The 15,095-nt window shown below is 45.3% G+C and overlaps 1 protein-coding gene across 1 annotated transcript in view; it reads left to right on the top strand.

The window, feature by feature from the left end:
• The window catches only part of FBXO15 (F-box protein 15), a 40,036-nt gene extending 26,546 nt beyond the window's left edge, over positions 1–13,490 (top strand). Inside the window, 2 exon segments of the mRNA XM_079941809.1 lie at positions 11,426–11,550; positions 13,017–13,490. Of these exon segments, the coding sequence (XP_079797935.1) occupies positions 11,426–11,550; positions 13,017–13,286 (395 nt within the window). The 3' untranslated portion in view covers positions 13,287–13,490.
• Positions 13,491–15,095: the final 1,605 nt, after the last annotated feature.

A 15,095-nucleotide genomic window follows, 5' to 3' on the forward strand; every position in this document is an offset into this window, starting at 1 on the left:
TTGAGGTCTGTCTTAGGCAGGTGCTAGGACTTCAGAGGAGAGGATTCCCCTTCTCCTCGTTCTCAGCAAATACAGCATCATGTTGACGGAGCTTTGTGTGTGTCCCTCATGCCTAAGCTGTGCCCGTGATGATGATGAGGACAGGACAATGGTGACAGAGAAAACGGATGGGCGCTCATCAGAGGTGCTTGCTGAACGTTTCATATTTGTATTAATCTCCACGGCAAGCCTGTGGGCTGGGCACTGTGATCTCTCCCGTGTTGTTAACAGGGCGGCTGGAGTGGACCGTAGGCCAGTTCTTGAATGACGAGCAGCTGCTGCATGGCGGAGCTCCATCTGCACCCGAGCCTGGCCGCTGTCTCCTCTCCACCGTACTTTGCAGTGATGTGCTTCTAGAGTGGATCTTCTTGTGTGTGTGACTCTGTCTTTTCAAGGTGTTGACATTGTACAGGTATCAGGTGGGGCCCTTCTCTGCTGGAGTGCTGACACACCCCTGAGAAGGTGAGATGGTTGTTAGGACACACAGGAGGCCAGGTAAAGTGAAGGAGGACAGGAAACTTCTGTGGGAATAATTCACCTTCATCTGTTGTTTTCACAGTGAGGAACACTTTCACCCTAAGACTTCACACAAGACTCAGGTGCTTCCTCTGCATGTAGTTCTGCGATGAGGGTCAGCAGGGGGCGCCATTGCCATCAGAGTTGTTACATTTCACCGGAGTACAGACTCCAACGCCTGCTACAGTTTTTGAGAAACTGTCTTGTGGTACCAGGGAGTATATTTAGTAAATTCCAGCGATGTCATTGCAGGAGGGGGTGACAGCACTGTACCCCATCAAGGATAAATGTTCTATCATCACATCCCTAGAGCTGGGGGCATCCTCGCCTGGCTCTGAGGAGGCAGCCTATGGGGAGTGGCAGGAAGGAGAGGGGACCAGGCCCATCTGTGTGTCTGGTGCGTGCATTGACAGTTGCTGGCGGGATGCAGGGGGTGTGCTGGCGGCGGATGCGCACGTCTCACGCGTGTCGCCTGCCCTCCATGACGGGTGCAGAGAAGCCTGCTGGGCCAGGTCGCAGGCCCTGGGGAGGGTGACTCCAGGGACTCCCGGAGGGCTCTGAGGAGGGGCAGGCCAAGGGGGGCCGGGGCCGGCGTAAAGCGACTAGTGGTGGCGCTCAGACGGGTTAATGGGGAGTGGGCCAGACCCAGGTAGGAGGCAGTGGAAAGGTACAACTTTAAATATGACGTAATTGATGGACAGAGCCTGAGTTTGGTCATTTCATAGGACCGCTTCCAGCATTCCATCTTTAAATAAAACGTCTGAGGCTGTACCAATTTAGTCCACAAATTCATTACAGTTCTATTAAAAAATCCCAAAGGGAATTTATTATGAAACTTGAAAAGTTGACTCTAAAATCCATTTACGAATACACATGAATATGGCATGGTTGATAAAATTTTTGTTTTAAAGTTTTAAGTGTGAGGTAGTGTCATCTTTTCTCTGTCCGATGTGTGTTTAGACTACAGAAAAACAAGCAATTAAAAAACCCACGTAGCCGCCACACAGTGTAAGAAGTAGACCGTTACCCGTAACTCTGAAGCCACCTGCGTGGTTAAACTTTTTTTGTATTGTTAAATGACACAAGGAGAAACGCATAAAACAAATTATCATAAAGCAAACAACTGTGTGACCACCATCCAGGTCTTGATTAAATTTTGAAAATAATAAGAGGGCTACTGGTCTTACCAAATGTTAAACACACAGTAAAACTACAGTGACTGAGAAAGCATGGGATCATTGAAGCAGCAGCTGCCCAAGGTACCGTGCACACCTTTTGCAGTTCCAGATTCTCTTGTCAGGTATTCTGATAAATATTGGACTTATAGCAATTCGTAGCTATTTTAATTAGTTGTACCACGATATGTCTATAAATCTGAGCATGCCTTCATCCTTTAGAGGAAATGTATATATTTCTCTAGAGTTTTAGTATAGAATGCATTGTGTAGAATAATTTGCCTACGATGGGCTAAAATGATCTCCAGAAATGACTGTTTAGTCGGTTCATATGCAGGGACTACAGATAATCAGAAGATTCACGCCATGTTTATATTCATGCAGAGCAGCCGCAGTGAAGCACTCAGTGAGCGCTGGCCGTTTTATGCTCTCTGCCTCTTGGTCACAGTATTTTCTCTGAATAAAATATCCCTCTCTTCTATTTTATTAACTCTGTCTCATGTACTGTGCTACCAGGTTCTTTGGATTTTTAGTGTTGCAGTTGCAATACATGTTACTAAAATCAAACCAGAAGACCCTAGTTGGTTCTTGGAGCTGGAGTGAGATCCCTGAGACACAGAGCTCACCCTTGGGGGATGAGCACCCTGGGACCCTGCACTTGGCCAGCGCTGTGAGGCCACAGCCAACGCCTCTGGGCTGTGAATTCCCACACTTCTCTGGTGGGCTCAGCTCCCACGTGGTGACACCACGCCTGCTGTACTGTTCACCTTGTCTGCCTTTCAGGTCAGAGCAGGCTCCGTGCTGGCGGCTCTGCCTGGTCCTCCAGTTTGCCAGTGCAGAGCTCGAGCTCTAGACGTATCCTCCTCAGTCAGACGCTGTCCAGGGAGAGGATGTCCTACCTCTCAGCGCTGCTGATGGTGAATACAGAGAATCCAGGTCCTTTCTTCTTTCCCTAAAGGTTTCTTTGACTGCTTCTCCTTGGAACTTTGTCATATTCCTCCCCCCAAGGACCTGGGATGTTTTCTGTTTGTATTTTCATGTGTTCTGTCACTTTGACGAGTCATGGCTGCATTAAGAATTTTCTTAAAAGGAACAGTATTACCTTTTTTTTCAAAGGAAGGTTCATGATTCCTGAGCCTGTCCATGTTTGCTACCTGCTTCTTTGGGTATTGCCACTAAAATTAAACTAAAAGGATGTTTAAGAGAAGACATATTTTGTTACCTGAATTGGATTTATTCAATTTGTAATAATTTGTAAATGGAAACTTGAAGTAAGCTTCTTAAAGTGCATTGTGGGTTTTCCTGTGCACATTATGATCTCTGTTCTTTTGCAAATGTGGGTAGACTGTTGGCATTGGGTCCCCAAGACCCAGTGGATCTGCTGGGAGGTTCATTGATCCGCTGGGAGGACTCACAGGTCTCAAGGTATGGTTTTATTAATGGCGAAGATTTATTACCGCCCGAGGGTACAGAGCAAAGTCAGTGGAGGGGAAAAGCCTCAAGGGGTGAAGTCTAGGGGAAGGAGGTGCAGGCTTCCAAGGGTCCACTCCCAGGATGTGCGGTCACACAGGAGTCGTGAGGACACCTGCGAAATGCTGCCTACCCGAGAAGTGTGTTGGAGACTCAGCACCCAGGGTTCTTTTTGGGGCTGGTTACATGGGCACCTGCTGCCTGGCTCGCCCAAACTCCAGACTCCCAGGTGGAAAGGTGCTCAGCAGGAACCACATTGTTGGTACAGACTGTTCAGGCAGGTGACCCACTCTTGTCAGCGAGGGATGGTGAGGCGGGGGCACTCCTGGAATCCATCCCCAGACACCAGCCAAGGGCCAGCCTCGCAGGCAGGCCTTGCTAAGAATAGACGGTCTCAGGATGAGAATGGGTGCAGCCCAGTGGAAGCTTCAGCAGACGGGAAGTAGTCCAGCTGTGTCTTTGAAGTGTTAATAGAGCTTGAAAAAGAGCATGATGAGCAGTGCAAAGTATGAAAGAATGCATATTTTTTGATCTTTGTATCAGGATAATTATTACCAATTTTCAGAAGCTGAGGGAAAAAGGTTTTACATAGTACAGCAGATTGTAGTCTTTTTATCAGTATTGAGAGGGAGAGTGATGGTAAAGAAGCAAAGGGAAAGAATTTTTTTTTTTTTACATCTTTATTGGAGTATAATTGCTTTACAATGGTGTGTTAGTTTCTGCTTTATAACAAAGTGAATCAATTATACATATGTTCCCATATCTCTTCCCTCTTGCGTCTCCCTCCCTCCCACCCTCCTTATCCCACCCCTCTAGGTGGTCACAAAGCACCGAGCTGATCTCCCTGTGCTATGCGGCTGCTTCCCACTAGCTATCTATTTTACGTTTGGTAGTGGGAAAGAATTTTTAAGTAACAAGGTATGCTGCTTCTGTCACTTATTTGAGTTGTTATAAAAATGCATTTAAAAACTAATGTCTTTTTCTTATTATGGGATTTGAAAATTCTGAATATATGGACACTTCTAAAGAAGCAAATGAAAGTCACCCAAGGACAACTCTTGTTTATATTTTGGTCCATTTTCAAATCTGTAGCTGTATTTATATTTGTGGACCACATTGTGTGAACAGCGCTTGCTTTTTCCCTACGTCACTAAGTAGTACTCTTTGGAAAAATCAGATTTTGAAAAGTTGTGTGACAACCCATTGTTTGGTTTTATCAGGATTTATTGACCCAGTCTCCTTCTGTTGGGCATTTAGGTCTCCATTTTCATGATTATAGCACTATTATCATGAGCATTAATTTGAAAAATATTTGATGATTTGAGAGGTGCAAATGACATCTGATTGTTTTAAATTTGCAAATGTTGAATGTCAGGTTAGCTATTTAAAAAAGCCTGTTGACTGTAGCAGAAGTTTATGGCTACTGTAGCAGCTATCTGGTAGGCTATTTCAGGGGCGTCTTCGTAGGATCCAGATTCCGGAGTACCTGTCACAAGTGTGTGATGGTGCAGTTGCATGAGAACCTTCCATGTAAGGTTCCCTGAGGACTAAAGTGAGGAAGTGAGAGGAAGTAAGGAGTGCTTCCAGGAGGTGGGCATGTGCTAGTGTTGTCTTGTTTTTACATTTCTCTCCTGATTGAATTTCCATCTGTTTGTGTTTGATTGGTTCCATTGTTTTAAATGTTTACAAGATTTATACGAGTTATATTTGCTGCAAGTGTTTTCTCCGTTTTGTCTTTTGCCTTTTAATTTGGTATATGTTGCTTTGGATCCTTCCAAAGTTTTTAATTGTACGTAATCAGTCCTTTCTTCCTTGTTTCTTCCGAAATTTTTTCACGTAGAAAGTACTCACTTGCCAGGATCAGGCGAATATTCACCTTTGTTTCCTTTACATTATTTCTCTTCATGTTTTAAACCCACACTTCCTTTTGATTAACATAAAGATTACACGCAGCCTGCAGGTTCCTGTGCCCTTTGCGCTTGGGGCTCTTTCTCTCTGCTGAGGATTGGCACCCCTTCTCCCTGTATCTCCACCAGGCAGGAAGGCAGTTCAAGCTTTACTTGTGAACTGTGTTATGAAAATGTGTCCCTCCCCCGATGTAGCATTTCTTACTGGTGAGCATTCATCCAGCATTTCTCAGTTATTTCCATCCACTTATTCTTTTAGATATAATTGATAGTCACCTGGCCAGATGTTAAGTGTCTTATTTGGATTTTGATCAGATTTGTATTGAATGTGGACATTAATTTGAAAGGAATTGATGTGTTTTTATTTAGGGTTTTGGACTATCTCTCCATTTCTTTAAATTTTCTTCTCTGCCCTTAGGAGAAATGTTTTCTTATGTAGGTCCTTCACCTTTCTCAACTCATTTTTGTGCTGCCATTGTCAAGGAATATGTTTAGATTATGTTTCCATTATCTGTTGTTAGATTTGTTCTGTCTCCTATAGAGATTCTGCAATATGCTTTTCATTAAAGTACTGATTAAATGATAAATATTCAGTGCCTTATTCTGTAAGACACAATAGAAAATATTGAGGGGTTTGAAAGAAGTTATGGACCTGAGAAACTTATTTTTATTCTATGAAAAAAGTAGGGTTGTTCAACTTTTGAGCAGCAGACACTGGTTAGCCCAGATAACCTCTCTTTAAGAAATTCTGCTTTTAAAGTTGTTAGTGTTTGTTTAAGATACTTTTCATACATAGCATGTTATCCCATTTTTATTTTTGTGATTCCAAAAATAGATACTTTTTTGTTCCCTGTTTTGTTCCCTTGATACTAATTACTTTCTATGTTTCTAGGTCAGATTATCCTCTCTAAGCATTTGTGATAACGGGAAGGCATTAGAAATAATACAGTACTTTCTAGGTGGTGATTATCTAGAAAAAGTAGAACAGATAATTCTTCAGAGCATCTTCATCAGTGGTTGTTAGTACATTTTTTCCTGCTTTGTACTTTTGGTGACTCATTATGAAAAATCAGCATTACAGATTCTGTTCACAGAGCAGGAGAACGCTGATCTCCATACGTTTTATGTCAGTGCTCGCAGGGAGTCAGTGGTCCTTGCCCTGAAGCAGAAGAGGCCATGTGATTTGTGGGACCCCATGCAAAATGAAACGCGGCGCTCCTCGGTAGAAAATTATTAAGTTCAAAATGCTGACAGCAGCACATTAAACCAGGAGGGGTCCCTCGTATCCACACAGGTTGTGGCCCCTGAAGCCAGCCCCGGCGGTAACACGGGACCTGTGAGGAGGCGCCTCAAACCTTTATGTGATGAGCCCTCTTCCTCCTCTTTTGCATTTCCGGACTCTTGACTCTGTTTCAGAGTCTAACTTCGTGAATGCCCGGCAGTTCCTTGCAGGAAGTCACAAACACATGTCCACTGGGGCTGTCAGACTTCAACTCATCCCTTGTTGCTACTCAGAAATCTTCTAATCAAGTCTTGTTAGTCCTGCCTTGTATTTCGCAGAAAGGCTGTTTAAACACAGTCACACTCATCTTCCTCGTTCTCAAGGCTCACGACCCGCCGTGCTGAGACTGGTCGTCCTCCCTCACCTGCCAGCGCATCTCCACGGTGGCACGGTCTGTTTGTAGGCTTGATTTTTCCTGTTTCAGAGAAAAAGATGTCTCACTGTCTTGCCAAAAGATTTTCCAGTTTCCATTCCTAAATATACCTGCTCCTGCCTGTTCCGGGACCTTTATTTAGCCCTTGGTCTCTTATCTGTTCATTATTTCAAACCAGTTTTCCATCAGCTCCTCTTCCACTTATAAATGTATTCATGTTTTCTGATTCAAAAATTATTTTAAAAGAAAACAACACTTCTGTATAGATGGGAAAGTTATTTTTTGTTTGAAAGCTACCTAGAACCTAATTTTCTACATAGAAAACTTCACCTAAAGCTGGCTTAGCAAGAAGGGTTCATGTTGAAAAACCCAGGGGTAGGTCTTCTTCCCAGTGCAGTTTCCCGGGTGGGCTTGGTGCGTGTCAGTGGGACTGGATGTGTCCAGCAGCCTTCTGTCCCTCCTTCTCGCTCCCATTCCGACGTCTCTTTTTTTTTTTTTTTTTTTTTTTTTGCGGTACGCGGGCCTCTCACCGCTGTGGCCTCTCCCGTTGCGGAGCACAGGCTCCGGACGCGCAGGCTCAGCAGTCATGGCTCAGCGGCCATGGCTCACGGGCCCAGCCGCTCCACGGCACGTGGGATCTTCCCGGACCGGGGCATGAACCCGTGTCCCCTGCATCGGCAGGGGGACTCTCAACCACTGCGCCACCAGGGAAGCCCAGTATACCAGAATTTGCTCACCAGTTTTCCTGTTGATAGAGAGGGAATTAGGGTTGTTTTTGTTTTGGGCTGTTATGAATAAAGCTGCTATAGATTTCTTGTGCAAGTCTTTTTTGTGAGCATATGTTTTCATTTCTCTTGGCTAAATACCTAGGACTGGGAAGTCGAATTAGAGCAGGTTTAATTATGGATTAAAAGTTGCCAGTCTTTTTTTTTTATGTATAAGAAATTTTTATGTATTAGAAATTGCCAAACTTCTTTTTTTTAGAGTTGTTGTACCATTTCACACTCCATCATCTGTGTGTGAGTGTTCTGGCTGCTCCGTATCCTGGGCAACCGTTGATGTTATTAGTCTTTTAAATTTTAGCTCGTCTGGTGTATGGTAGCAGTAGTTTCTCCCTAATGGCCAATAGTGCTGAGTACTTTTCCACGTGCTTATTGTTCATTTGCATATCTTTTTTTGAAGTGTCTTTAATCCTTTTGTGGTGTTTTCTTTTTTTTTTTAAATCAGTATTTGTTTCTTTATTTCTCAACCATAGAAGCTCTTTATATATTCTGGATAACAGTCCTTTGTCAGATATATGTTTTGAAAATATTTTTTTCCAGTCTATGGCTTGCTTATTCATTTTCTTAGTGGTATCTTTTAGTGATCAGAAGTTTCTCACTTTGATGAAATCTAATTTATTATTTTCTTGTTTTATGGTATTTTCTTTTTTCTGTCTTAAAAACTTTTCCTACTCTAGGTTATGGAGATGTTCTTTCTTCCAGCTGGATTATGGTTTTAGCTTTTACATTTAGGTCTGTGATCCATCCCTAATTTAATTTTTGTGTGAAGTATGAGGTAAGGGTTGAGGTTCATGTTATTTTCCCGTATGAATAGCAAGTTGTTATTGCACCATTTGTGAAAGGGCTTTCTTTTCTCATTGAATTATTTTGATGTCTTCATCAAAAATCAGTTGCTTGTAAAAGTGTTGGTCTATTTCTGGACCTGTCTGTTCTATATTGTTGATCTGTTTGTGTATCTTTGTAGTAATACCACACTGTCTTGATTGCTTTAGCTCTATAGTAAGTCTTGAAGTCATTTATTTTTCTTTTTTTCAAGATTGTGTGGCTGTTTTAGGTCTTTAGCATTTCCATGTGAATCAGCCTGTCACATCTTATTATTTATTTGTAAATTGTTTATTAAATGCCTGCTGGGATTATGATTTGGATTGTATTAAGTCTGTATATCAATTTGGGTAAACGGATGCCTTAACGGTGTTGAGTCTTGCATTCCATGAACATGGTACATCTTTCTGCTTGGCAGTGGGCTTGGCTCTTCAGAGGGAGTATTATGGTTGAGATAATACGTTAAGGTGCTTAGCAACCTTAGTCTGGCATTTATGACAATTCACCCTGTAATGTTACTGTTTACTACTTGTTCCACTAATCACAAAGCTTTATAAAGTGCTCTCTATTTGTGTCTCATTTTGCTTGGCTTGGAGCTTGGCCATGGTCATACCTCTAGCAAATGCCTGGGCAGGTTTGGAACGAGCTCCTTACGACTCTGAAGTCCGTGCTTGTGCGTGCATGTCGCGGGAAGCCCAGAGTGGTGAGCCTTGCATTGTATTTCTCTGCGTTTTGAGGATGGCCTTACGTATTGGTAGGTTAAAGTTAGAGTCTCCACTACAGAATTTATTCTGAATGGTTTGAGCAGCACGGGAATGTATAAGGATACAGTAGCTCACCGTCTCTCTGGAAGAGCTAGACTCTGCGTTTGTATACGTGTGACACACTGTGGCTTCTCTTGTGAAAACATCGCCCTGTCACACCGAGTAGTCGACCCCAGAGTGCTGCCCGTGCCCACTCTGCGAGGACTTGGGCCTCTGCCCCTGCGTCTGTCAGAGGCGTTTTCCCTTCTCTACCTGCTCCCACGGCTCACTCTGACCCAGGTGAGCAGGGGCGCGTCTCAGGGAAGGAGCCAGGCCACTCACGACCTGGTTACGGGAGGGCTGGGAACGGGAGGTAGTGAGCATGGGCAAATCAGCAACAGTTTTGGGAGCCATAAACGGTTCCCCAGCGCATCTGTCTGTGCATTCTTAGATTTTTCTCTATTGGCAGTAAAATGAAAACAAAACTCCATGAGAATCTAGACCTACGTTATACATTCTCAGCTAGTATTGAAACCAATGGGTGATCATGTGTCCCCATGTTCATATCTGTTTTAATCTGTTGTAACATGGACTCCAGACGCAGAACAGGTCTGGGTCACGTTTCTTCCGCTGACCACTGCGTGGCCTCGGGCAAGGAAGGTACTGCTCACCTCTCGGCGCATAGCTTTCTCACCTGTGAGCTCAGAGAATTGCAGTGTCTAATTAATAGTGCTATTCTAAGGTATTCTTTTAAGCTGCTGTACACAAAGTATGTAACATATGCTTGGTGTACAGTAAATACTCAAAAACATGACCTATTTTATTTGCGTTCACCTTCACATATGCATTCTGTGTGCAGATCGCTTACATGTACAGAGAGCTTCACCTTGTTCTGTCTTAGAGAAGCAAGCAGTTACACAGGGTCAGTGGGAAGAGCTCTGACCTTTTAAGATACCACAGTGTTCTCGCTGTTCTACAGGGAGAATGTCTGGTGATAACAGAGTAGCAACAGTCCTCGCTTCCTACAGAGATTTCATGTTTATCAACTCAGACAATTGCCGTTGAGCTGTTATTGGCTGCTGTACCTTGGGGTCCACTTTCTGCCATGTCTTGAGGACAAGCCAGCAGTCCTGCACGTGGCTGTGTGGTGACCAAGGGCAGAGCAGAGCCACATCTGCTGTTCAGGATGTCGTCGCTTCGCCTTCTCCGAGGCCTCGCTTGAGAAGCTGCACGGTTCTCGCTGAGCACTCAGCAGCAGAGGAGGGAATGTGGGCAGCCTCTGTCCTTGGACCAGACTGGCTAACAGGCCTTCCAGGGCTGGAGCTGCGCCGCCTCGCGGGGCTCCCGCCCAGAGCTCGTGTCCTGGTCCTGATCTTTTGGCCGCACTTCCGTGAGGACACCGTCTAGAGTTTCTAGAACGGGGCTCTGGCTCCCAGGGCAGCTTGGTTCTGGTTTTATTTTGTCCCATGAAATGAGCAGCATGGGGTCAGAGAGCATGTGCCTTTCTCTGCTCTCCTTTCTCTGCTCTGCGTGTGACTCACATCTCACCCTTGATCAGGTGTTGCCTCTGAAGAAAGCTTGCGTGCGAGTGAAGGCCTGTGACCTCGTCACGGGTGATGCTCCCCTTTGCAGGACGCATTAAAGTGGTTGCACGGGGCTCAGCCGTCCTGTAGGCCCCCAGGCGTGCGTGCACCTGGGCCGTGACAGCCCTGGGTGGCGAGGCTGCTCCCGGGCAGCTCTGCGTTGGTCCAGGGAGGGCAGGGCTCTGGTCTCAGCTCTTGGTCAGCATGTGGTGGGATTTCTGCTTGTTCATACAGTCCTGCGAAGACGTGCGCTGGGCTCCTTCCCTGACCGCATTCCACGTTCACTGGCTCTCACCCCTCCTTTCTCTGGACGTCTCTCCCCTCCCTCACATTTAATGCCCTTTTCCTGTGCAGTTTCCGGCCTCGGTTTTCTTAAGTTCCACGGCTCTGGTTTCCCATTTTCCTAGCGGTTTGTTTAATCAAATCAGTGGAACCCTTGCCTCGTAGCTGTCTCCCCATCGGTGACAGGGTGCTGTCCTGTCCACCCCAGGCATCTCCCCGTCTCACCATTGAGACAAGCTCATTTCTCTGTCTCAGGAGTGCAGGTGGATATAGTAGTGCCCTCGCCTCAGCCAGACGCCCGAGTCAGCTGTGTCAGGGTCTCCTTCCACCCCTGAACCCAGCACTTAGCTCCACGAGGCTTCCTTTATAGAGCAGCAGATCTGAGGGATCTTGACTTGTTGTCCTGCATTGGTTGGCATATAGTAATTTTAAAAATCTTTGATCTTTTCAGAATACATTGAAAATGAATATATGAAGCTCAGTGTGATAAGTTTTAAAAATAGCACCGAACACCTACCTCTTATTGGAAAAGTTGGTCTTTCTTGGAAAACTAATATTTTTGATGGCTGTATAAAGGTAATTTTTTTTTTCTTAAAGTACCTGGTTTCTGTATAATGAATGTGTCTGTTGATGTATATGTATGATGCTGCTTTGAAAGTCCTAGATTTATTGTTCTGGTGTCTGAAGATTTGTGCACGTCCTCTTAGCCAGTGGCGATCAGTTGATTGATTTATCCAACGTGTATTGAGGGCCTTTCGTTTTCCACTGGGCGTGGTGGAGTTGGTGCGTAGGTGGCGCGCGGTGCGTTGCTGAGCGGTGTTGATTGCAGCCTCTGTTCCCTCCAAGTCCTTCTGGCTGTTCGTTTTGTGGAGAAAGAGTGGAGCCGTAGGTTGGACCAGGCAAGTAACATTTACTCAGAAACATCTTAATTACTTTTCAGTTACATCTTAGGACACCAACTTAAAGTTTATTGCAGTTATAAGTTCCAGCATACAGATTTTTCCTTGAACAGTTAAATCAGTTTTTACCTCTATCACAAACCAGCCACACGGAGGGGAGGGAGGATGTGGTGGCCGGGGACTGGCAGGGGGGCGGCGAGGAGGGTTCTCACGCAGTCTCGCTTCTCCTGTGATCCCTGTGCCCGTGGGCGCCCTGGTTGTCACTCCTCTCCATCTGTGTGTTGTGGGATGAACAGGATTTCCACAGGATGCGTCTGCTGTGGATGCAGAGGGCCCCAGTTAAGCTGGCGTAATTCTGCCTACAAGCATGGATGCCTTGTGACAGTGACTAGGGGTGATGGCTGAGGCCAAGAGCAGCGTTGTTGTTGAGCGTGAAAAGCAAGCACTTCAGTATCATTAAGGATTCTCTCTTGATCCACTTGCTATTTGATATACTGAGATGTTTTATTCTGTTTATTTGTGAGCAGTTGTTTAAACCTTGGTAAAGATTTATCACATACAAAGGAATATTATTTCATGTCTTCAGGAGCACAGACCTGACTTTTTAAAGTGGACTTAGATGAGTCTTACAAAAACACGTGCTAAAATGTTGAAGTCACAATGGACCTTGAGGACCTAGAAAGGCAAAATATCAACATGGCAGACTTAAAGGGTCAGCATAATATAAAAATAATATAATTTGTTTTGTGTTCCTTGGTAATCGAGAAGCAGATATTCAGTTCCCACTGTGGGGTGGGAAGGGAAGCGTTGTAATCGTACAGGAAACAAAGCTTTATCCCAGCTCTGACCATTGGAAAGGCAGTCTCTGCGTTTGTTGGTGCCGGCTGCTACGCGCAGGCGCAGCAGTTCAGTGATGGCCAGAGCTGACCTGGCCGCCCTCCCCACCTCCCCGCCACACCCCCTGCCGAGGACTGTCACATGCTTGTCACATGCTGTTCCCGCTTCCTGTAATTTTGTTCTCTTCCCTCTTCTCCCTCCTCCTTCACTTAATCCTTCATGACGAGGCTCCATCTACATTTATTAAGTCAGGTCTAATTGGCCATTTTATCCTCACACTTACGAACATCTGTGTTTATTTTGTAGAGTTGCTCTGTAATGGACATAACTCTTTTGGAAGAATATGGGAAACCCTTCTGGTGTTTCAGTTCCCCGGTGTGCATGAGACCCTCTCCCGGGCCCTCTGACGGTCCTGCTTTCTTGGGGGAGATGTACCGTGTGGACTACGCAGACGCGGAGGGAAGGGTGCACTTGGAGCTGGTGTGGATCGAGGAGATGGGAGAGTACTTTATCGTCAGCCTGGCGCTCTACCTGCGGGTGGCAAAGATAAACCACTGGTTTGGGACCAAATACTGAGCATTAGCAGTAGGCGGCAAATTATTGTTGCTGTTTGTTTCTTTTGGACTGACTGGTTTTGTTCTTGGTGTTTGTTAGAAGTTAAAATAAAGCAGTAGTCTGTTCGATGTCCTCTTATTTCACACTAGAAATCATGATTTCTGAGTCATTTTAAAGTTAAGGTTAGAAGATTAAGTTAAATTTTAAAACCGTGAAAATAGCACATCCCAGTGGAAATTCACGTAAAATAAAAAGAAAAAAGATACTTGCTTCTCTTCTGCACTTACACTTTAAAAAAACAAGAAAACGGATCAGACTGAAAACAGATCAGTTTTCTCTTGAGGGTGTGTGTGTGCGCGTGTGCGTGTGTTGTATACGTAGGGTTTTTTCTTTATTGGTTAGAGCCCCAAATAAAGAAATACATTTCAATGTGAACTTCATGGTATTCATTAAAATTAGAAAGTGCTGTGTTCATGGCATTTAGCAGCCACAGTAGTGTTCAATAAAGCAAAGTAAAATAGACAAGTGACCTGCTTCACAAGGAAAGATGCACCTGTAACCATCAGAGGACGTTGTTATCCCTTAGAAGAGCGAAGCGTGATGCACATGCAGTTCAGACACCCAGCTCTGCATCCGTGGGACAGGGAGGGAAGGACGCTCCCCCTGCAGAAGTGCTTTCGGAGGATCCGTAGACACCTGGGGTTCAAATGGAGGTAACAGTCACCTAATCACGTGTTTCAGGGATCTGGTTCTAAATTTGTTTGAGATTGTATCGATTATCTTTTTCTATCATATTTTTATCTCCCACTTAAAGTTGTCCTCAGAAGTGATCGTTGAAATGCCGTGTTGCTCCCACAGGGGCATACACGATTAAACTCCTCCCCCCTCTATCTCTCTTCTCTTCTTATTGAAATATCTGATCAGTTTTCTCTTGAGAGGTGTTTGTGTGTAGAATAAAGAGCTTGAAGACAGCAATAAAAGAAAAGGTTCTCAACCAAAGAAACGTGAGAGTAAAAGGGATCCCTGCTCTGAAGCCATCCTCACCCTCCCGCCGTCCTAGGTCTTGGGCTGCAGATGTTGGGGAGGGAGAAATTTGAGATCCGTGTCAGACACTGAGAGCACGGGGCGATGCTACTTCGTGGTCTTGCCAACAAGGGGATGTGGAGCCCCTGCCCCACCTGAGTGGCATTTGGGGGGTGGAGAGGCAGTGGTTTGAGCCGTGAGCTCAAGATGAAGGTAGAAGAGGACAGGATGCCCCGAGAGGCAGGTGGCAGAAGCCATGCGTCACCAGCAGGACTGAACTGGAAACAACCACAGAATATAGTGTGGGGTGACTCCTTGCACTCACTGGGTTAGATGGTGGCGGGACTAGATGTCCTAGAAAATAGTAGTAGAAGTGAGGTAGCCCTGGAGAAAGAGTGCTGCTCTCTTTATCCCCGGTTGAATGGTATTTGGATGGAATGGGAGCCGGGTAATTCACGTTGGTAATACCGTGGGGAAACCTGTAGGCGGGAGCTCACAGTTACAGCACTTGTCTGCATCCCAGTCGTCTGGTCCAGGTAATGCAGCGCCAGGCTCATAATCCATCCTCAGTAGCTGTTGGTTACGTCCATGGAAACTACTATAAGGGATATACCAGCAGCTGTGGGAGCGTGCAGGAAGCAGAGATTGATGGGGGTGGGAGTCCTTCCCATCTGAGCTAGCTTCTGAAGGAAGGTTTATCGGGCGGTGTTGGGGGAGGGGTGAACGAGGTAGTCACCATCATGGCGCCTCCCCAAAGCCGTGCGTGCACACCACATGTCACCAAGTGATGCTGGAGGGCTCAGCCTG

Source organism: Stenella coeruleoalba, assembly GCF_951394435.1.
Source record: "Stenella coeruleoalba genome assembly, chromosome: 14".
Classification (NCBI taxonomy): Eukaryota; Metazoa; Chordata; class Mammalia; order Artiodactyla; family Delphinidae; genus Stenella; species Stenella coeruleoalba.